This window comes from Monodon monoceros, unplaced genomic scaffold (assembly GCF_005190385.1).
Source record: "Monodon monoceros isolate NGI ecotype Baffin Bay Population unplaced genomic scaffold, NGI_Narwhal_1 Super_Scaffold_6, whole genome shotgun sequence".
NCBI lineage: Eukaryota > Metazoa > Chordata > Mammalia > Artiodactyla > Monodontidae > Monodon > Monodon monoceros.
In genome coordinates, this window is record NW_021703783.1 from 569,728 (window position 1) to 594,366 (window position 24,639).

General features: G+C 45.5%; 1 protein-coding gene and 1 pseudogene across 2 annotated transcripts in view; one reads left to right on the forward strand and one right to left on the reverse strand.

Moving 5' to 3' along the window:
- The window catches only part of LOC114885280 (cat eye syndrome critical region protein 2), a 158,425-nt gene that overhangs the window by 59,095 nt on the left and 74,691 nt on the right, over positions 1–24,639 (reverse strand). For both annotated transcript variants that reach the window (XR_003791063.1, XM_029204938.1), the window contains exon 2: positions 9,704–9,798. Coding sequence is in view for 1 of the 2 variants with exons in the window: in XM_029204938.1 (XP_029060771.1) it covers positions 9,704–9,798 (95 nt within the window). In the remaining variant the exon portion in view is untranslated. The remainder of the gene's footprint in view (positions 1–9,703; positions 9,799–24,639) is intronic.
- LOC114885281 lies at positions 7,593–9,421 on the forward strand (annotated as a pseudogene).

A 24,639-nucleotide genomic window follows, 5' to 3' on the forward strand; every position in this document is an offset into this window, starting at 1 on the left:
AAGAGAAGGAAGCTCTTGGGACAGAGAGCCGGGATAGAGGCTGGAACGGAAACAGACTACAGAAACTCCTCAGTCAGCAACAACACCAATAAACTAAGAAGTGAATTCAGGAAGACTATAGTAACACGGTCAATATAAAAACCTCACTTGTATTTTACATATAATGGCAACAAATAGCTGGAAAATATAAAATACTTAGGCACAAATGGAAAGGTGTACGGTATCTTTACAATGAAACTATACAATATTCCTGAAATTAAAGAAGATAAACAGGGACTTCCCTGGTGGTCCAGTGGTTAAGACTCCACACTCCCAATGCAGGGGCCAGGGTTCAATCCCTGGTCAGGCAACTAGATCCCACACGCCGCAACTAAGACCCAGTGCAGCCAAATCAATAAATAAAAAAAAAATTTTTTAATAAAGGAAGATAAACAAGTGGAGAGATACATATCATGGTCAAGGACTGGGAAACTCAACATTGCTCAAAATGTCCATTTTCTGTAGCAGGCCTTTTTTGGGGGGTGGGGGAGTTGACAAGCTGATTTTTAAATTTGTATGCAAAGAACCCAGAATAGTCAAAACATTTAAAAAGCAAAACTAAAATATAAAAAGGTAGAGAACTCACCAATTTCAAGACAATCTGGTACTTGTATAAATATAAGACATATAGATCAATGGAATAAGGCAGAGTCCAGAAACAGACTGAACATAGATGAAATTCGTAAGGAAAAATGGACACTGATTGACCTTCTACTTCATACCATACACGAATACTAACTCAAAATGCATCATAATGCCAACTGCAAAAAGCGCTAAAACTGTAAAACTAAGAGAAAACCTCAAAGAAAATCTCTTGACACTAAGGTATGTCCTGATTTCTTAGGAAAAAGCATACTAGAAAAAACTGATAGATCAGACTTCAACAAAATTAAAATTTGCTCTTCTTTAAAATACAGTGCCAAACAAATGGAAAGGCAAGCTACACATCAGAAGAAAATAGTCACAGCCCATTATATATCTAGTCATCAGGGAAATGCACATTAAACCCACAATGAGTTACCACATTACACACAACAGAATCAGTAAAATGAAAAACTGGGTAAAATTAAAATTAACAGATGTCGGGAAAGATATGGAGCAACTGGACTGTTCATGTGTTGCCGGTAGGAGAATAAAGGTCACCGCTGCTTAGAAAACAAGTCAGTATCAATCGTGCTCTCACGCACGACCCAGCGATTCCTGAGAGAAACGAAAAGACATCCACGAAAACATCCGTGCAAGTGTTTACAGCTGCTCTATTCTCAACAGCCCCAAACTGGAGGCAACATACAAGTCTACCAACTAGCAGACAAAAAAACTGTCATATATTTTTGCACTGGAATCCAGTGCAGACCCCCTCCCCTAAAAGGAACGAAGAACTGATACAAATAGCAGTGTCAGTATCACACAGACCCTGTGCTTCCTCAAAGAAGCTGGACATGCAGAACCCACACTGCATGATCCCAGCCACACACACACGAAATTCTAGAATAAGGCAAAACAATCTGCATCAATAAAAATCAGGTCACTGCGTGGGATGCAGTGGGGTTTTGGGGGTGTGGGGAGGTTAGATTTAGTGCAAAGGGCACTTTCTGAGGAGATGGAAATGTATTATCTTGAGCAGCATGGTGACCGAGTTTGTGTAATTAGAAATAGGAACCTATTTAATTTTCTAAAAACAGGGGCAAACTATGGCTCATGGGCCAAAGCTGGCCTGAATGGTCTATCTTTAGCCTGTAAGCTAAGAATGTGAAAATCATTCTTTTTTAACGGTTGGAAGAAAAAAGAAATCAAAAGAATACTATTTTCTGACAAGAGAAAATGATATAAAATTCAAATTCCAGATTATGAAAATCTAAAAAAACACAGCCACAATCAGTCACGAAGCACTGCTCTGGCCACTTTTGCACTGCGATGGCAGAGGGGAGTAGTTTAGACCATGTCACCCACACAAAGCCTAAAATGGTTATTCTCTGGCCCTTCGTAGAAGTCTGCTGACCCCAGTTCTGAGACGTGCAAACCGCAACATTTAAGACATTGGCAGTAGCCTGGGTCAATATCCACTTCCTACTCCACACACGTAGATGCTTCTGGTATTTACTAGAAGCTCAAGACTGTTCTAAGGCTGTCATGAGTGAACTCATTTAATTTCACAATAAATTTAGTAATAGGTATGGTTATAATTCCCATTTTACAGATGAGGCGAGTAACGCACAAAGAGATTAAGGAACTTTGTTAGCTCCACATAACAGGTAAGCCTTAGAACCAAGAAAGGCAAGCATTCATCTGTCCAAAATCCTCTTTCTTTACGGTGGGATGAAAATAAAACTTCAGAGAATACCGAGCACAAATTCACTCTAAATGTACGTGGATACCACTGGAGGGACAGAATAGCAATCACTTTAGGCAATTCCTTTCAATGAAAAGTAAAATTCACTGTGATGTTTTCTTGTCTGAGTGATCACTGCGTAGGTGTATTCAGTTTGTACAAATTCACTGAGCTGTATGATTAAACAATGTGCCCTTTTCTGTGCGTATTATATCGACAAAAACAAGTTTTTAAAGGGCTGAAGCCTGAGCCTCACTTCAGACCAATTAGTTCAACTTGGATCAATCAGACCCCAAACTTACTTGCCCATTCAGAAATTTTTTTATTTCATGTATACTTAGCTGTTTTTAACACAATTTACAGATTATGTTTTCAGCAATGCTCTGACATCTCACAGGTATGATATGAAAAAGGGTGGAACCATCACTTGCCTCCCTGGCCCAGCACAGAACAGCAGGACCAACACTGCCACCCGCTGTCCCCAGGAAAGGGGGACGAGCTCGGAGGGCACCAGGATACCCCCACCAAAGGGGGTTGACGGGCCCCCCACTAATTCTGCTTCTGTCCATCTGAGACTCACAGTTTCCTTCAAAAGCAAAAAAGTCACAGAAGCAGCTGCCTGTAAAAGGAAGGGGAAAAAACTCTTCTCTCCTCCCGGTTACAACAGCATCTGAAATTTTATGACATGTATTTAACTAGGGTCATTTTTTTGTTTTTTTAACATAAATTAACCTCTCGTTTCAAAAGAAATCATTTAGGAGTAACTGACACAGTGTGTCATAAGGAAGAAACTAGTGTTAAGAGGCCTGCCATCAGCACTGGGGAGGGCGGGCAGCTCTGCGCCATACCCAGAAGCAGAAGGGCTGGGGGAAGACATAGAAGACAGGGTGACACGGTTGTCTGCGGGTGTCTGACGAGCCAGCACAGCTTGATGAGATAGACACATTCTGAAATATTAAATGCTATTTGCACCTCTAGCTACACACGTGTGAAAAAGCAAACTGTCCAGAACAGCCCACCCGGCACCCCATCTTAAGGACGCGTTGGGTTTCTGCTCTATACTACTTTAGGCGATGCTTTAAAACTTTTCTTTTTATTTATTTTTTTATTTTTGGTCGCGTCGGGTCTTCGTTGCTGCGCGCGGGCTTTCTCTAGTTGCAGCGAGCGGGGGCTACTCTTTGTTGCGGTGCGCGGGCTCCTCATTGCGGTGGCTTCTCTTGTTGCAGAGCACGGGCTGTAGGCGCGCGGGCTTCAGTAGTTGTGGCACGTGGGCTCAGTAGTTGTGGCTCGCGGGCTCTAGAGCACAGACTCAATAATTGTGGCACGCGGGCTTAGGTGCTCCACGGCATGGGGGATCTTGCCCGATCAGGGATTGAACCTGTGTCCCCTGCACTGGCAGGCAGATTCTTAACCACTGCACCACCAGGGAAGCCCAGAATTTATTTTTTTATACTGCTAAAATCATTAATTTTATGTAAAGACGACAGAAAACAAAGAGTCAGAGTTAGAGATTCAAACTTCAGATTCTATGAGGGATGAAGATCTGAGCTCCTGATCTCTCAATTCTTTGTAGGGATTATTCATCTTCTAACCGGCTACCTAAGTCTCTGGATGTTTCCTTCCCTGTAAAACAGGACCCGGTTAGCCTTTGAGGGGATCTCCCTCTACCTCTTCTTCATAGCCTCACAAGAAGACTGAGGAAATGAAATGTGCCAAAGTGAAAGTAGATGAGTGATGGGAGAAGCCTGCATCTAAGCTAAGAATATCCTGTAGAACACCCGTTATCTTCAAACTAATTTTTTATAGGAGATATTATCAATGTAAGTACATTTATAGTGGTGGCTAATGGTAAATATGGGAGAAAATTAAACTAGGAACAAGTTAGTTATAGCCATTTACTGAAACAAAAGGGAAAATCAAAACCTCTTGTTGATAATTCATTTATATAGGACCACATGTGACTATCCAAAAATCAACTGGTTCTTGTCCAAAAGCCTAGGAAGAAAGAGAACTTATGATACGTTGTTAATAACTAAGTACACGTGATTAGATGCAAGCATAAGCCTCACCACCAATATGCAGTTTTCCTCTGGAGAATACAGTCACTATTGACAAACAAAAGCATGTGCAACAGGCCCCCTGGTGTTCACAGCCTTGCATGCTGGGCTCTCCCAAGTGGGGCACAGCCCATCTGGGGCTCGCTCCTGGTCACAAAACTGGGCAGGCGAGGGTACTCCCGCGAGCATGCCAGGTCAAGAGAGGAGACACAGCGGGGCCGAGAGGGCCGCACGGAAACAAAGACCTGGGTCCTACAGCTGCCAGGGAGACTCTGCCAGCAGCCTGAAGGACCCTGTGTCCCTCCCCAGCTAGGCCTCCAGACACGCCGAGCGGGGCCCCTGACAAGCCACGTGCAGACCCACAAAACCGACCGATACCAAATGCAGTTTCAGCTCTTCGGCCTGTGAACTGCGCTAAGCAGCCACAGGAAACAAACATACGGCCCTCCCGAGGGCGGGCCTGCGGTGGCCAAGGTCCCAGCAGCACGGCCGGGACATCAGATCCCTGACCCACAGAAACTGATGTTTAAAGCTGCTAAGTTTCAGGGTAATTTGTTACATAGCAGTAGATGACGAATACAGCATGAAACAGGCAGAACCACAAACACGAAAAGGAAGGGGGATGATAACCTAGAACAACAAGAGAATCAACTTTTAAAAAATCAAGGTCAATAAACTGGGCAGATTCAAGATACAAACACAGGAATATGTTAGGAATATATCATATTCTACACTTGGAAGTACTTGTACGGTGTGTATCACTCAACTCTTAGCAGCAACACAAGTTAAAGTAACCCAGGAATGGATCTGACCTACATGAACAAAGCTACAACTTTTTACTGAGCAACATCAGGACTTTTTTTTTTTTAAATAAATTTATTTATTTATTTTTGGCTTTGTTGGGTCTTCGTTGCAGTGCGCGGGCTTCTCATCGCAGTGGCTTCTCTTGTTGTGGAGCACGGGCTCTAGGCCTGCGGGCTTCAGTAGTTGTGGTGCAAGGGCTAAGTTGCTCCGCGGCATGTGGGATCTTCCCGGACCGGGGCACGAACCCGTGTCCCTTGCATCGGCAGGCGGACACTGTGCCACAAGGGAAGCCCGGCAAGCGGATTCTTAACCACTGTGCCACCAGGGGAGTCCCACAACATAAGGACTTGAATCAAAATAAGGAGATTCCTTATGGAATATGACAAGATTATATCACTTTCTGTAAGAACTAACAAGCAGGATTAGTTAAGAGGAATGGTATCAGAGCCAAGAGACTGGCAGGTACAGCCAGGAAGAGCCGAGTGGATTCTCACGTGTCAAAAACCTGGTAAAATGTCAAATAGACACCACATGCCAACAGGGAAGGGAAGCTCTACTCCATAGATGGTATGAGCCAACTCTAGCTATTCAACCGCAGCCTGGCCCCCATCCCCACCATCACACAGAAGGCAGGCGTGCGACACCTGCTCCGCAAATTTTAAATGGGCGTTTCTTGTGCTTGATCATCAACCAACACACCCATGGAAGACACGGCCTAAGTATGTAACAGGAAATTCAAGTCCACAAACCACGAATGTGCGCAGTTAAGGCTGGAGAGACAGCCTGTCAGGCAGGAGACTCCAGGTCATCACGTTCACCCCCTAACAGGCCTTCATGATGGGCTCGCCTCTGCCCTCAGGCCTGATCTACTCACTCGCCCCTTCCTGGTCCCCCGCCCTCCCTGCCCTCAGGATCACACCCCTGAACTCGCTGCTCAGCCTACAAGGCCTACTAGGCTCCTACTCCTGTTGTGCTGTGGCCACAGGATTCCTCGAATGGCTGTGCTTGCCGGAGACAGCAGGGAAAGGTGAGCAGGTGGGCCAAGCAAGCCCCACAGATGCAGAGTGACAACCAGCCTCTGTGTCGAGAGCCACCAGGCAGGCTGGGGCCCTGTTTTCCCTCCAGCTGATCAGTGTCTTAGATGCTTTCTAAAAGCTACAAACTGGGTTTCAACACGAAGTCTCATTTTAGATGTTGGCGACGAACCAAAATTTAACACTCAGGGGCTAATAAGACTTTGGACTTTGCAGCTCAAATGAATCACATCTCTGAACCACATGGGACCTTCTGCTCTGCAACCCCTAGCCTCTGCTCCAGGGTGTCGAACCCCAGACACGCACCTTCCTACCTGCAACTTCGGGGGGGGGGGGATCCGTCCTTCCTCCACTCACCCTCTTAATGGGCTCTGTAATATAAGGGCACTGGCTCAGGAAGCACCCCATGACAGCTCAGTCCACGGCCCCTTCTCACACAGGCCACGTGCTCTGCGGATGTCACAGCGCTTGCCATGGCAACTGCACACACTCTGCAGTGGGGCCCAGGACCAAGGGTCCCGAGGGCATCTGCCCTCCAGCACCCTGGCCAGAGCGAGGTGAGGCAAACAGACCCCCTCAGACACTGATGGTCATGGGTGAAATGGAGCAGCCCCTGGGGTGAGCGGCCTGAAAATTATTGTTGAATCGTAAGTGGGCATTTCTTTCTACGGAGTGACTGCACCTGCAGAAATTTAAGAGTATGATTCACTAAGGTGTGCAAACTTTTATGTCCAAGGCTATGTAATATAACGTGTTTATAACAGTTAAAAGCTGGGCACAAATGTTCATCTATTAAATCGGAGTATTTGACAATCCCATTTAAAGAAAAAAGTGGTTATAAGAAAAATTATCGTTGTGAGGAAAAAAATGAAAGATATGAAAAAGTGAAATTATATACACAGTATGACTACAACTGCTTAAAAACCACACAGACTCCCAAGTTACATCTCAAAAAGAAGATGGGAGAAAATATACTAAACCCTTTGTCATGGTGTTTAAGTGGTAAGATGGTAGATTTCTTTCTACTCTTTGTTTAGCACAACAGCCTGGACGCCCTGGGGACAGTCAGTACACTCGCGGAGAATGCAGGAGATGACGACTACAGCATGAAACAGGCAGAAGTACAAACACAGAAAGGAAGAGGGATGATCACTCACGCGCATGCGCGCGCACACACACACACACACACACACACACACACACACACACACACACACGAATGCCGAGCTCCACGCTCGATGCAGGAGCAGCTCGTCAACCCCTCATTCACCTTGTTACCACACGTCTACCCCCAGCCCTAACAGGCGCCCAGGAGTGGATCTACTAGAAGAGAAATATTTCAGACACCGTCTTTTTTTTTAAACCGTGGCACCCCAGCCTCCTGCCTGCACGGGGAGCCCCGTCCTGTCTCAGCTTCCCAGGAGCTGGCCTCACAGTCCAACTGTGTGGAAACGTAGTAGCAAGAGAATGTCTATCAACTCTATCAAAACAAGGGATGAGGCCTTATCGGGAAGATCCTTTATTTGATGACAGAGATGAAATCTTGCTCCAAATTTCTACACATCTCAATGTACCAGACAGCTGTGTACTTGGCAGCTATGGTGTGCGGGGGCCCAGAAGCTCCACGCTAGAAATGATGCTAGAGATACGTTCGGTAGATTACTCCTTTCTGCCCGTGGACGCCGCCGAGTAAGCATCGTTGACGTCTCCCCGCCCTGCACCGCCGTCATGTCTAAGTCAGGGTCTCCCAAAGAGCCACACAGCTGCAGAAGCTCTTCATCGGAGGTTTGAGCCTTGAAACAAGCGACGCGAGCCTGAGGAGGCATTCTGAGTGGCGGGGAGTGCGCACAGACTGTGTGGCGACGAGAGATCCAAGCACCAGGCACTCCAGAGGCTTCAGGGTTGTCACATACGCCACTGTGGAGGATGTGGGTGCGGCCATGAAGGCAAGGCCACACGAGGTGGATGGGAGAGTTGTGGAACCCAAGAGGGCCGTCTCAAGAGAAGATTCTCAAAGACCTGGTGCCCACTTAAGTGTGAAAAAGATTTTTGTTGGTGGCATTAAAGAAGACACTGAAGAACATCATCTAAGAGATTATTTTGAACAGTATGGGAAAATTGAAGTGATTAAAATCATGACTGATCGAGGCAGTGGCAAGAAGAGAGGCTTTGCTTTCGTAACCTTTGATGACCATGACTCTGTAGACAAGACTGTCATTCAGAAATACCACACTGTGAATGGCCACAACTGTGAAGTAAGGAAAGCCCTATCTGAGCAAGAGATGGCTAGTGCCTCATCCAGCCAAAGAGGCCGAAGTGGTTCTGGAAACTTTGGTGGCGGTCGTGGAGGGGGGTTTTGGTGGGAGTGACAGCTGTGGTCGCGGAGGAGACTTCAGTGGCCGGGGTGGCTTTGGTGGCAGCCGCGGTGGCGGGGGATATGGTGGCAGTGGGGATGGCTATAATGGGTTTGGTAATGATGGAAGCAATTTTGGAGGTGGTGGAAGCTACAATGATTTTGGCAGTTACAACAATCAATCTTCAAATTTTGGACCCATGAAAGGAGGAAACTTTGGAGGCAGAAGTTCTGGCCCCTAGGATGGTGGAGGCCAATAGTTTGCCGAACCCCGAAGCCAAGGTGGCTGTGGTGGTTCCAGCATCAGCAGCAGCTGTGGCAGTGGCAGGAGGTTTTGATGACTACCAGGAAACAAAGCTTAGCAGGAGAGGAGAGCCAGAGAAGTGACAGGGAAGCTACAGGTTACAACAGATCTGTGAACTCAGCCAAGCACAGTGGTGGCAGGGCCTAGCTGCTACAAAGAAGACGTTTTAGACAATACTCATGTGTATGGGCAAAAAAACTCGAGGACTGTTATTTGTGACTAATTGTATAACAGGTTATTTTAGTTTCTGTTCTGTAGAAAGTGTAAAGCATTCCAGCAAAGGGTTTTAATGTAGATTTTTTTTTTTTTGCACCCATGCTGTTGATTGCTAAATGTAATAGTCTGATCATGACGCTGAATAAATGTGTCTTTAAAAAAAGAGAAATGCCGCCACTGTTCACATGAACAGAAGATACATATCCCAGGGGCAGAAATACGGTAAAAATCTAGTTTTAATTTGTTAGGCATCATTTTACCAATACTGAAAACAAAGATCAGAAAGAAAGCCCTACGTTGAGAGAACACATTCCACACTTGAATATGGTAGCTGGTGGACCCAACAGTAAGGGATATAGATTTCTGAGAGTGAAATAAAGCCAAGAATTACAATAAAATGAAAACTCAGCTGCAGAAGGAGCCAAACATGGGACCTGGGAACCGTGTGTAAATACTGTTACGTCTTGGCCGGTGATCTGCTCTGGTTTATTCCAGGAGACACGAAACATCACTAGGACTGGTTAATTCCTTCCCTCCGCCAGAAACGGTAAGATTGGGGTTACTCACGTGATATCCCTTCGCTGATAGCAGCCCTGAAGTAGGCACGCGATCAGGTCACTGATAAACTCCACGTCATCTCTATGAAGAGCTGCTTCTAACTCCTGAGGAGGAGAAGGGAGAGGGATTGAGAGCTCAGACATGGATGCAGATTTCCTAACAGCCAGCAGCTCGTCCCTTCCAGGTCGCCACCACACCACCACTGCCGTCACCGTCACGGGCCAACTGCCCTCCTTTTTGGTTTTCCAAGAGTTTACTCCCCCACTGCTCCTTACCAAGCTCCATTCCTTTCACCTGCACACACAGACACCTCTTTTTACAAGTCAATGCAGCACAGTCACAAAAGAGCTTAACTTATATTAATATACTGTTTTGCTTTCTATTATTTTGCAAGAGTGTAAAGGAGCAAAAATGTAATTACTCAGAAAGTATTCATTTATTGAAGAGTTTCAACAGGCAAGCCAACTGCAACAGCTTTCCAGAGCCACGCTACCTTGAGAAGCGGCACTAGGAAGTGAGCAATCTGTGGTCCCCACAGGTCCGGGGAGGAGGCTGCCAGCGCCAAGGCCGAGCTGACATCACCTGAAGGGAAGTGAGGCGATGCCGTGCTAAGGGGCTAATCCCAGGGGAGGTGCACGTGCTGTCCTTGGGGTTTAGGTAGAGATGCCAAAGATTTAGCTTGACTTTGCACATACCCTGAACAAAGGTTTGTTGAGGAGCTACAGGGACAAAAGGTGACAGCGTGGAATTTTGGGAGATTCTATTCCCTTCTCAAGTTCCCAAAGTGAACCAGTGTTTCCTGAGATGATGGAACATGCCCCAATCACCAGCTCCCGGGATGCAGAGAGGGCCCATGTCTGGTCCACCAGGATGCCGTCCACCCACTATGCAAGCCATTTCCCAAGGGTCCACTACGCTTGTGGTGTGGCCGGCTCATAACCAAAATTGCGAGGGTCTTATGAGTGGTTTGGAAAGCATGAGGTGTGCCAAATATGCAGCTTCTGTTCTGCCCACACCAAGTACCGGGCAGTGTACACAAGAGGTGGGGATCCACTTCTGCTGTAAAAATGGTAACGGTCTTTTTAAAGCTATTTTAATTGTTCCGTTTATTATTCTACGTTTAAAAGTTTCTAAGTTTGTAAACACGCACTCCGAAAACTTCACATGACAAAAAACTGCTAAACACACCAACTGATAGAAGCAAACAAAATACAAACTACCCTGAGAAGGAAGGGGCATAGACGTCTTGAAAGCCCAGGTGAGCGAAACTCAGAATTCAAAGACAAGGCCCAGCGTGAAAACCTTGTGTCTGCCCTACCTACAAATTTGGTAATGATGAGCATGTCTATTACAATGGCTCTTATTCTTCTATTAGCTTACTAATTCCTTTGGGCAGAGCTCTTTTCTACATTCTACCGAACAAACATAACAAGGATTTGAACTATATTTGGTCAGAATTCATTTATTCAACAAACATTTCCGGGGCACCCAGCACTTCCTGAGCCCTGGGGAGCTGGAGTCAGCGGGGGGAGTAGACGGGACACAGCACCTCTGGGCATAGAACCGGTGCTGTGGGAGGGACGGGCGCTGCTCCAGGGGCCCAACACCCGGGGTGGGGCTGCACACGGGGCAGGTGGGCCCAGCCTGCCGTGGAGAGGGTGGGACCCGCCCAGCTGCTGCGGCAGAGGGTGGAGATAAGGCCACTGCGGCTCGAGCAACAGCCCAGAGGAGACTCTGAGGGACTTAGCTGAACGAGACAGACAGCGGGAGGGGAGACACGCACATCCAGAGCCCAACAGGAGCACAGGAGGGACAGAGCAAGGGAAGATTCAGGCTCCTACTGAAGCCCAGTCACACTGGGCAAGACCCCAAAGGAAACCGCAGTTAAGAGAAGAGGCTGGACCCTTGAAGCACAAAGTCCCAGGCCACCTCGTTCAATAGATTAGCCAGAATTACTGACACTAGAACCGGAAGGAAAACATCCACAAACCAATGATGGGAATGTGTCATAAACCAAGAATTATGATTAATACAACCTGTGAATCTGAGGTTTAAAAAAGGAAAGAAAAAACTGTTGCACTGTACTTTCTGCTGGCCTCAGAACCCAGGCTTCATTGGTGATTCAACCACTGTTTTCTTTTTTAATATTTATTTGTTTATTTGGTTGTGCCGGGTCTTAATTGCGGCATGCATGTGGGATCTAGTTCCCTAACCAGGGATCGAACCCAGGCCCCCTGCATTGGGCGCGCAGAGTCCCTTCCACTGCGCCACCAGGGAAGTCCCCAACCATTGTTTTCTTAACATTATCAGCAGAAAGTGAAGACTAACACCCCTATCTACATTTGAAAAAATTATTAAATGATCTGTTCTGTCCAACTCTGGCAGAGAGTCTAAAAATGGCACTGGTGAAAACCTATCCCCAGTGAACCTGGGCTTGCCTTTCTGGCACAACCATAATCTAGGTAGCCACTGGCAAGGCGGTTACATACGAGGCTGTGCACCAGGGATGCTGAATCAGCTCTTCCAAGGCGAACTGGACAGGCTTGAAATGTCTCTCAAATGAGTACTGAGAGGAGCTCCGATACTATGAATGCAATCCCACCCCCTGCCTCCCATTTCACCCATGGGATACGGTGACTCACGAACAGTAACTCACAAAATATACAATTGCTTTTCATATTTATTTCTATGATATTATGCTTCATAAATCAGAAGCTACCTAGAAAACAAACCAAAATAGATGCAGGCCCCTGGTAACTTGTGAGGTGCACTTTTCCCTCTAGCTCGGCAGGGCTTCACCCACACAAGTGGTGGACAGTCCGAGGAAGAAGGCACTGCCTCTGGACAGCCCGCTGTCCTCCCCTGCAGCTGCCACACTGTGACCAGGGCACCGGGCGCAGCCTCGGCACTCCCGGCCCTCGGCCTAATGTTACAGAGAGACAGCAGAGGAGAAACAGGAGAGCAATTTCAAACCCGCTGAACAAAAAAAAGTGCCGGCTTATCGGTTAAAATGTTTTCACTTCAATGGATAGAGTTTCAGATTTGCAAGGTGAAAACGTTTTGGAGCTGATTCAGAACAATGTGAATATACTTAACACTCCTGAATTGTGCACTTAAAACGATGCTAAATTTTGTGTCTTTTACCACAATTTATTATAGGAAGAAAAAACTTTATCACATTAAAAGTTTCCCTGTGCAGGGGTTGTTGTGATGATTTAAATGAGGCAATGCTTATAAAAGCCAGACCAGCCTGGCACACAGCAAATGCTCTATAGCATGTGAGCACAGCAATTATCTCATCTTCCTTAAGTGGTGGTGTGTAGAAAAAAGCAGACTGAAGAGATAGAAAGCGGTCTTTTCAAAATTCAGGTTTCTGAACAACAGAAATTCAAACTCTTAATACACGGCCTGTGTGCATGAGCCAATAAAACCATCTCCAGATCCAGTTATTCAAAGCCTTACCACATACGCCTTCAGCCGGGAGCCTGAGGCTTAGGCTAAGGCATCGAGAAATAAACACCCTTCAAGCGCCCCACCCCCACTTTCCTCCTCCCCTTTTGTATTTCCTTTTCACTGTGGGCACTGAGCTGTGAGGACAGAAATCTGAACTTTGCCAAGATGCTCTGGGGCGGGGGCGGGGGGTGGTGGTGATCAGCAAATCAGCCGAGAAGGGACACGAGAAGGGCTCCTGGGCTCCCGCTCTTCAGAGGGGCCAGAGGGAGAACAGGGCTCACCCTCTGTGCAGCTGGCGGCACAGCTCATTAGGGACGGGCCTGTTCAGCACCGGCACACGGCCCTGCCCTCGGGACCCGGCGGTGGCTGCTGGGAAAAGAACCCCAGGGTGAGCCAGGGAGGGAAAGGGGGCCCTTAGCCTATGTCGTGGAAACTCTTCGCGTCCAGAAGAGACAGCCAAGTGCAGCACAGGGAACACAACTAACTCCTTCGACGCACAGCCACCACTTAGCACCTGTTCTCAAATGTCACTGCAGGGACTTTCTACTGTTTGATCTGCTCCTGAGCGCCGTACAAGTCTTCTTTAATCTTTTGCGAAAGAAGGTGGTAAAGAGAGAACAACTTTCTTTCCTTCAACTTCCAAGGAAGGATGAAGATCACAGAGCTGCACCCTCCGGGCACAAAGGTCCTGCTGAGTGTACCAAAGGAGGGAAAAAGGGCTAAGGAAAACAGCCATATGTACTGTATTTGATTTCAGAAGGTTACAAGTCTTTCTCACCTGCACAGGAACCAACTGCAAGGCAGTAGGGGTCACAGTCAAAGGCGGGGGCTTCTGCGTGGGCCCCAGAACTGCACTCACACAAAGGAGATGCACAGCAGGCCCTCCAAGGACCACCCCAGCTGCTCTCCATGAGAGACCGCCTGGAGAGCGGGCTCAGCCTCCAGAAGGCCTCCCTGACTCTGCCAGCTGATGCTTTCTAACTTGATATAAATTAATCTAATCCCAAAGGCTGCCCGGGCCAATGCAAACCGTGCGGTATACATCAGCCCAAGCGGGTTACCGCTGAGGATCCCCGAAGTGCTACCCCAACGTCCTCCCCGTGGCCGGCAGCTCTGCACCGCGGCTTCCCTGCAGACACACCTTCCTCTCGGCAGCCCACAACATGGCTGTCACTGGCTGTGATGCTGGGGAACAACAGAAAGGAAACCACAGAGCTCCCCTCAGATAGGACTGCTACCCTAGAATATTAGATTACTGCAAAATACTAATCAAAGCAATAAATGTGTAAACCTACAAGAAACTGATTTTCTAAAAAGGTATACATTACCAAAACTGGCTCCAGAAATTTTTAAAAAGGCTCAGAACTTTCATGGATCTTCTCCCACAAGAAAGCCCCCACGGTACACAAATAATTCCTGAGCACTGAAGAGATGGAAGCTTCGCAACACGTCCACAAAGCTGGTGCTGGATGAGCAGGGTCCTGCGGCCCCTACAAGCCTCAGACCCAGGTCGGCGTATGGATGTCATCGCAGAGACTGTGCCCCTCGGGTCCCACGGCCCATGGACGTGGCACAGCTTCCTAGAAAGCCGGGTTTACTCTGATTGTTTTGTTTTCATCGTTGTTGCTTGTTGTTTCGAAAGATTTTTTTAACTGAAACAGGAGACTTCATCAGACAATTTATGCCAAAGCTACTTCAGACGGTAGAGCTCTACACCCCTGAGGTTAAGCAACCCTACTCCCTGCTCACCACTGGACTGGCTGGAAATTATTTCATGTGGAGCCAGTGAAATGTGGGTAGAGAAGCAACAGTCAAGTCTGGAGGGTTAATTTGGGCGCGGTTTGCAGGACACAAGGTAAGAGAGACCCAGGGTGAGAAGGTCCCAAGCCCAGCCCAGGGAAGACACCAAGGGGCCAAAACCAGGAGGACGTCAGTGAAATGGAAAGGATGGGGTGAAACGGGAGCGTTTCAGGAGCAGAGTCAATGAGATTTTGCAACTAACTGTAGGTAGAGGGCAAAGGACAGGAAATTTTAGGTAACAAGTTTTAATCCTGCGTCTCCCGCCCCCAACAAGATTATGGGATCACTAAGTGATAAACAAAAAAGCTGAAAGGAGGCCAGGTGGGAGGGACAGAGACGACAAAGTTTAAACTGGGAAACATGCTGGTTGTTGGTATGTGACCACAGCCTGGTCTCCTGAGAGCAGCACAGAAAACTGCAGGCATGACTTGGGTGTGTGGGGTCCTCCTGACCGGTCCAATCAGCTCAACCCTCCGTGGTCACGTGACAGTGTGTGTGTGTCGGGGGGGGGGGGGGGTGTCCACAAGTGAACGGTGTCCCTGCATCTGAAGACATGCTCCACGCCAGGCTCTCTGTCTAGTGCTGAGGGTGCCAACAGGTCTGGAGACGCCCCCTCCGGGAGCCTCACATCTGGGAGGGGCAGGCAAAACGAGCAGTAGTCCCCATTCCCAGCTGTGGCTACAGACAGCAGTGACTAAGAATGAGCACCTCACGAGCACCTGTGCCAAAAGCCCTCGGGCCTCCGCAGAGGAAGGGCCGGAAAGAGCAGAGAGAAAACCAAAGACAGGAGCCCCTGGGAGCAACCAGGCTAAAGGATGAATGTGTGACTGAAGGTTTGCAGAAATGCCTGCCATCGAACAACGAGGAAATCTGGATGTCGTTATAACTGAAAAAATAGTTCTGAATTCTCACTGGGAAAAGATAAAGAATGTTCTAACCAATCTGCATGCTATCTAAAGATGTCCCCAGGTAAAGAACTGGGCTGTGCTGACCCAGCCCCAACCCTGGTGGGGCAGGACCTTTCATCAGGCTGGGGAGAAATCACCCCCTCTTCTGATTCTCAGCTCCCTGACCAGTACGTGAGCCTGGGTGTTAGGAAGGTGCTGTGTGTTGAATGGCAGGTACCAGTCCAATTTTAAATCAACGAACAACAAGGTCCTACTGTATAGCACAGGGAACTAAATTCAATATCCTATGATAAACCATAATGGAAAAGAATGTGTATATATACATATAAGTGAGTCACTTTGCTGTACAGCAGTAATTAACACAACACTGTAGTTCAACTATACTTCAATTAAAAATAAATTTAAATAAATAAACAAAACACTATCGCGAGACCCTGGGCCCACTGACATTGTTAGGGTTCTGAATCTACAAAGCTGAGCACCAAATCGATCACCTGAAAGGACTCACAACAAAGCCAGCTACATACAGCCCCAGCAGGACCTTTAGGAAAGGAACACCTGAGAAGCTGTGCAGCAAGCAGGTACAACTCTTGTTGGGCTGAGGCAAAGACTCCTCAGCAAAATTCTCTCACAACAGTTATATAGAACGTCAATACTGACCGAGTTTCTTCTATTGCAGGACACTCACTCAACTGTTTTATTTTGGGGTAAGAAATTAAGGAAGAGACAACAGCTTGAGACAACCTCAGTCAATGCCAGTTCTAGATGCCTCCAAAGGCCACTGACTGAATCATTTTACAAGGAGGCAAAAAAAAAAAACTTGACAACGATTCCATAATGGTTCCGCAGGTGTGATAACAATTACAAGTGTTGAAAGTCACCTTAAATAGAAACATACAAAGTGCTTATGTTCTAATGACCATGACTATATACCCACAGAGCAACTAAAAACCAAACTGTCTTACTATTGAGTGAAGAGGGACTTGGGACAAATTTTTCAGAAATCAGCATTAAAAGCAGATTCAAAAAGATAGAAGTGAGGTTGAAGTATTCTAGAAAGCTGTTCTTGAGATCTCCAAAAGTGGTTCTAGTGATGATGAAGAAATTATTTCTGGAAATAAGGATGGGGAGAAAAAGCAATTACTTCTAAACTTAAAATTCAAATGTTTATGTAAAATCCCCAAAGTCAAATCTCCGAACAGAAATTTGACTATTTCATCTCTATAATTAAAGTTTAAATACACTAGGATAAATCGATAGTCCCAAAGTTTTATTGAATCATCTCATTGGGAAGATAGGGTATCGCCTAAATTTAAGCATGTGTGGGAAGTTTTCACGTTAATACCACTATAAAAGGAACTGAGTAAGAATTCATAACTCCCGCTCTTTCCACTTTACCAAAAAGGAAGAGACCATTAAAGTTTGGAAAGGAGAGGGACTTGCCTGGTGGTGCAGTGGTTAAGAATTCACCTGCCAATGCAGAGGACATGGATTCGAGCCCTGGTCCAGGAAGATCCCACATGCCGCAGAACAGCTAAGCCGGTGCGCCACAACTACTGAGCCCACGCACCGCAACTACTGCAACCCGCGCACTCTAGGGCCCGTGAGCCACAGCCACTGAGCCTGCATGCTTCAACTAACTGAAGCCCGTGTGCCTAGAGCCCACGCTCCGCAACAAGAGAAGCCACCTCAATGAGAAGCCCGCTCACCACAACGAACAGTAGCCCCTGCTCTCTGCAACTAGAGAAAGCCCACGCGCAGCAACGAAGACCCAATGCAGCCAAAACTAAATTTTTAAAAATTAAAAAAAAAAAGTCACAGCTACAATTAAAAAAAAAAAAAAGTTTGGAAACGGGAAAAGGTATGGAGAATAATACCGGACAATGACCTCACTTCTTCTAAAACGTAGCCTAACTGGGTTCACACATCCCTTATTCAACTTTCAAACAGATCAGAATCACTGCCCACCCCGCACCCTACTCCCATCTCACCACAGCCAGTTACTAACAAACATCGTCAGGTTCACTGGGCCTCACTCGAGATGCAGCTTTTTTGTCTCCAGGTCTCTCCTTTGTCTTTCCTCCCGTGTCCCCTCAGCCTCCATATAAAAACTGGACTTTTTTTTTGATCAAGGTGATTAGTAAAACAACTAAGCCAATATTTTCCAGTCAAGTTTTACCAATGTCTGTAGTAGGAAATGTAAACTTCACAGCAGGAAGGAGTTAAAAGGTTTTAACAAGAAAAAAAATTAGGACTTCCCTGATGGTGCAGTGGTTAAGAATCCACCTGCCAATGCAGGGGACACGGGTTTGAGCCCTGATCCAGGGAGATTCCACGTGCCATGGTGCAACTAAGCCCGTGCACCACAACTACTGAGCCTGTGCTCTAGAGCCCCCGAGCCACAACTACAGAGCCCACGTGCCACATGTACTGAAGCCCGCGGGCCTAGAGCCCATGCTCCATAACAAGAGAAGCCACCACAGTGAGAAGCCCGCGCACTGCAACGAAGAGTAGTCCCCACTTGCTGCGACTACAGAAAAGCCCACGCATAGCAACAAAGACCCAACACAGCCAAAAATAAATTTATTTATTTTTTAAAAAGAATTAGGTAGGAGACTTTGGGTTTGATTAAAGATTTTAATGCAAACAACTTGGAGGATGGAGAAGTAATACAGGTATACAAGGTAAAAAAGACGACTACGGGCATGAAAAGGACAAAACCAAGGCACACTAATCCATATGCTTGGCGATTACTGCTGCTCTCTGGTGACATGTGCGTGTGCGAGCGCCTGGGAGCACCAGGGCAGGCCAGGACACCAAACACAATAGAAAACAAACAAACAAATGTTGGAGAGCACTGCTTCATACATCCAATGAGACTTTTATTCCTCAAAAGCGTAATGAGCATTAGACAAACGGTGACAGCTGACAAAATTAACTGACATGGGGCTGTTGTGAAGAGGCACCCAGAGCAGGCTCTCCTCTTCAGGAACACAGAGCAGATCTGCCGGCCAGGTCGCTTCTCCCACAGTGTACCAATCGGGAGTAAAAATAAAGGATGTGGACACCTTTAAAACTCTCTTACTAGTCAAAAAATTTCATCAGCTGTCCTTAAGCAACAAGATTAATTACCAATAGAGAAGGAACCAAGATGGCAGAGCAGAAGGACGTGCTCGCACTCCCTCTTGTGAGAGCACCAGAATCACAACTAGCTGCTGGACACCCATCGACAGGAAGACCCTGGAACTCACCAGAAAAGACGCCCCACGTCCAAAGACAAAGGAGAAGCCACAATGAGACGGTAGGAGGGGCGCAATCGCAGTAAAATCAAATCCCATAACTGCTGGGTGGGTGACTCACAGACTGGAGAACACATGCCACAGAAGTCCACCCACTGCAGTGAAGGTTCTGAGCCCCACGTCAGGCTTCCCAACCTGGGGGTCCGGCAACGGGAGGAGGAAGTCCTAGAGAATCAGACTTTGAAGCATAGTGGGAATTGATTGCAGGACTTCAACAGGACTGGGGGAAACAGAGACTCCACTTCTTGGAGGGCACACACAAAGTAGTGTGCGCATCGGGACCCAGGGGAAGGAGCAGTGACCCTAGGGGAGACTGAACCAGACCTACTTGCTAGTGTTGGAGGGTCTCCTGCAGAGGCGGGGATGGGGGTTGTGTCTCACCTTGAGGACAAGGACACTGGCAGCAGAAGTTCTGGGAAGTAATCCTTGGCGTGAGCCCTCCCAGAGTCTGTCATTAGCCCCACCGAAGAGCCCGGGTAGGCTCCAGTGTTGGGTTGCCTCAGGCAAAACCACCAACAGGGAGGGAACCCAGCCCCACCCATCAGCAGACAAGCGGATAAAGTTTTACTGAGCTCTGCCCACCAGAGCAACGGTCAGCTCTACCCACCACCAGTCCCTCCCATCAAGCCTCTTAGACAGCCTCATCCACCAGAGGGCAGACAGCAGAAGCAAGAAGAACTACAATCCTGCAGCCTGTGGAACAAAAACCACATTCACAGAAAGACAGACAAAATGAAAGGCAGAGGGGCTATGTACCAGATGAAGGAACGAGAGAAAACCCCAGAAAAACAACTAAATGAAGTGGAGATAGGCAACATTCCAGAAAAAGAATTCAGAATAATGATAGTAAAGATGATCCAGGACCTCGGAAAAAGAATGGAGGCAAAGATCGAGAAGATGCAAGAAATGTTTAACAAAGGCCTAGAAGAATTAAAGAACAAACAAACAGAGATGAACAATACAATAACTGAAATGAAAACTACACTAGAAGGAAACAATAGCAGGATAACTGAGGCAGAAGAACGGATAAGTGACCTGGAAGACAGAATGGTGGAATTCACTGCTGCAGTACAGACTAAAGAAAAAAGAATGAAAAGAAATGAAGACAGCCTAAGAGACCTCTGGGACAACATTAAACGCAACAACATTCGCATTATAGGGGTCCCAGAAGGAGAAGAGAGAGAGAGGGGACCGGAGAAAATATTTGAAGAGATTATAGTCAAAAACTTCCCTAACATGGGAAAGGAAATAGCCACCCAAGTCCAGGAAGTGCAGCGAGTCCCATACAGGATAAACCCAAGGAGAAACATGCCGAGACACACAGTAATCAAATCGGCAAAAATTAAAGACAAAAATTATTGAAAGCAGCAAGGGAAAAACGACAAATAACATACAAGGGAACTCCCATAAGGTTAACAGCTGATTTCTCAGCAGAAATTCTTCAAGCCAAAAGGGAGTGGCATGATATACTTAAAGTGATGAAAGGGAAGAACCTACAACCAAGATTACTCTACCCAGCAAGGATCTCAATTCAGATTCGATGGAGAAATCAAAAGCTTTAACAGACAAGCAAAAGCTAAGAGAACTCAGCACCACCAAACCAGCTCTACAACAAATGCTAAAGGAACTTCTCTAAGTGGGAAACACAAGAGAAGAAAAGGACCTACAAAAGCAAACCCAAAACAATTAAGAAAACGGTCATAGAAACACATATCGATAATTACCTTAAACATGAATGGATTAAATGCTCCAAACAAAAGACACAGGCTTGCTGAATGGATACAAAAACAAGACCCATATATATGCTGTCTACAAGAGACCCGCTTCAGACCTAGGGACACATACAGACTGAAAGTGAGAGGATGGAAAAAGATATTCCATGCAAATGGAAATCAAAAGAAAGCTAGAGTAGCTATACTCGTATCAGATAAAATAGACTTTAAAATAAAGAATGTTACAAGAGACAAGGAAGGACACTATATAATGATCAAGGGATCAATCCATGAAGAAGATATAACAGTTATAAATATATATGCACCCAACATAGGAGCACCTCAATACATAAGGCAACTGCTAACAGCTATAAAAGAGGAAATTGACAGTAACACAGTAATAGTGGGGGACTTTAACAACTCACTTACACCAATGGACAGATCATCCAAAATAAAAATAAATAAGGAAACACAAGCTTTAAAAGACACAATAGACCAGATACATTTAATTGATATTTATAGGACATTTCATCCAAAAACAGCAGATTACACTTTTTTCTCAGGTGCGCACAGCACATTCTCCAGCATAGATCACGTCTTGGGTCACAAATCAAGCCCCAGTAAATTTAAGAAAATTGAAATCATATCAAGCATCTTTTCTGACCACAACGCTATCAGATCAGAAATTAATTACAGGGGAAAAAACGTAAAAAACACAAACACATGGAGGCTAAACGTTACTAAATAACCAAGAGATACCTGAAGAAATCAAAGAGGAAATCAAAAAATACCTAGAGACAAATGACAATGAAAACACGACGATCCAAAACCTATGGGATGCAGCAAAAGCAGTTCTAAGAGGGAACTTTATAGCTATACAAGCCTACCTCAAGAAACAAGAAAAATCTCAAGTAAACAATCTAACCTTACACCTAAAGGAACTAGAGAAAGAAGAACAAACAAAACCCAAACTTAGCAGAAGGAAAGAAATCATAAAGATCAGAGGAGAAATAAATGAAATAGAAACAAAACAATAGCAAAGATCAGTAAAACTAAAAGCTGGTTCTTTGAGAAGATAAACAAAATTGATAAACCATTAGCCAGACTCATCAAGAAAAAGAGGGAGAGGACTCAAATCAATAAAATTAGAAATGAAAAAGGAGAAGTTACAACAGACACGGCAGAAATACAAAGCATCCTAAGAGACTACTACAAGCAACTCTATGCCAATAAAACGGACAACCTGGAAGAAATGGACAAATTCTTAGAAAACTATAACCTTCCAAGACTGAACCAGGAAGAAACAGAAAATATGAACAGACCAGTCACAAGTAATGAAATTGAAACTGTGATTAAAAATCCTCCAACAGGGGCTTCCCTGGTGGCGCAGTGCTTGAGAGTCCGCCTGCCGACGCAGGGGACACAGGTTCGTGCCCCGGTCCGGGAAGATCCCACATGCCGCAGGGCGGCTGGGCCTGTGAGCCGTGGCCGCTGAGCCTGCGCATCCGGAGCCTCTGCTCCACAACGGGAGAGGCCACAGCAGTGAGAGGCCCGCGTACCGGAGGGGGAAAAAAAAAAAAAAAAAAATCTTCCAACAAACAAAAGTCCAGGACCAGATGGCTTCACAGGTGAATTGTCAAACATTTAGATAACAGCTAACGCCCATCCTTCTCAAACTCTTCCAAAAAACTGCAGAGGAAGGAACACTCCCAAACTCATTTTTTGAGGCCACCATCACCCTGATACCAAAACCAGACAAACATACTACAAAAAAAAAAATTACAGACCAATATCACTGATGAATATAGATGCAAAAATTCTCAACAAAATACTAGCAAACAGAATCCAACAACACATTAAAAGGATCATACTCCACGGTCAAGTGGGATTTATCCCAGGGATGCAAGGATTCTTCAATATATGCAAATCAATCAATGTGATACACCATATTAACAAATTGAAGAATAAAAACCATATGATCATCTCAATAGATGCAGAAAAATCTTTTGACAAAATTCAACACCCATTTATGATAAAAACTCTCCAGAAAATGGGCATAGAGGGAACCTACCTCAACATAATAAAGGCCATATACGACAAACCCACAGCAAACATCATTCTCAATAGTGAAAAACTGAAAGCATTTCCTTTAAGATCAGGAACAAGACAAGGATGTCCACTCTCACCACTATTATTCAACATAGATTTGGATGTCCTAGCCATGGCAATCAGAGAAGAAAATGAAATAAAAGGAATACCAATTGGAAAAGAAGTAGTAAAACTGTCACTGTTTGCATATGACATGATACTATACATAGAGAATCCTAAAGATGTCACCAGAAAACTACTAGAGCTAATCAATGAATTTGGTAAAGTTGCAGGATACAAAATTAATGCACAGAAATCTCCTGCATTCCTATACACTAATGATGAAAAATCTGAAACAGAAATTATGGAAACACTCCCATTTACCGCTGCAACAAAAAGAATAAAATACCTAGGAATAAACCTACCTAGGGAGACAAAAGACCTGTGTGCAGAAAACTATAAGACACTGATGAAAGAAATTAAAGATGATACCAACAGATGGAGAGATAGAGCATGCTCTTGGATTGGAAGAATCAATATTGTGAAAATGACTATTCTACCCAAAGCAATCTACAGATTCAATGCAATCCCTATCCAATTACCAATGGCATTTTTTACGGAACTAAAACAAATCATCTTAAAATTTGTATGGAGACACAAAAGACCCTGAATAGCTAAAGCAGTCTTGAGGGAAAAAAACGGAGCTGGAGGAATGAGGCTCCTTGACTTCAGACTATACTACAAAGCTACAGTAATCAAGACAATATGGTACTGGCACAAAAACAGAAACACAGATCAATGGAACAGGATAGAAAGCCCCGAGATAAACCCACACACGCATGGTCAACTAATCTGTGACAAAGGAGGCAAATATGTACAATGGAGAAAAGACAGGCTCTTCGGTAAGTGGTGCTGGGAACACTGGACAGCTACATGTAAAAGAATGAAACTGGAACACTCCCTAACACCATACACAAAAATAAGCTCAAAATGGATTCGAGACCTAAATGTAAGACCAGACACTATAAAACTCTTAGAGGGAAACATAGGAAGAACACTCTTTGACATAAATCATAGCAAGATCTTTTTTGATCCACCCCCTAGAGTAATGGAAATAAAAACAAAAATAAACAAATGGGACCTAATGAAACTTCAAAGCTTTAAGGAAACTACAAACAAGATGAAAAGACAACCCTCAGAATGGGAGAAAGTATTTGCAAACGAATCAACGGACAAAGGACTTATCTCCAAAATATATAAACAGCTCATGCAACTCAATATTAAAGAAACAAACAACCCAATCCAAAAATGGGCAGAAGACCTAAATAGACATTTCTCCAAAGAAGACATAGAAGTGGCCAAGGAGCACATGAAAAGCTGCTCAACATCACTAATTATTATAGAAATGCAAATCAAAACTACAATGAGGTATCACCTCACACCAGTTAGAATGGGCATCATCAGAAAATCTACAGACAACAAATGCTGCAGAGGGTGTGGAGAAAAGGGAACCCTCCTGCACTGTTGGTGGGAATGTAAATTGATACAGCCACTATGGAGAACAGTATGGAGGTTCCTTAAAAAAATAAAAATAGAATTACCATATGATCCACCAATCCCACTACTGGGCATTTACCCAGAGAAAACCATAATTCAAAAAGACACATGCACCCCAATGTTCATTG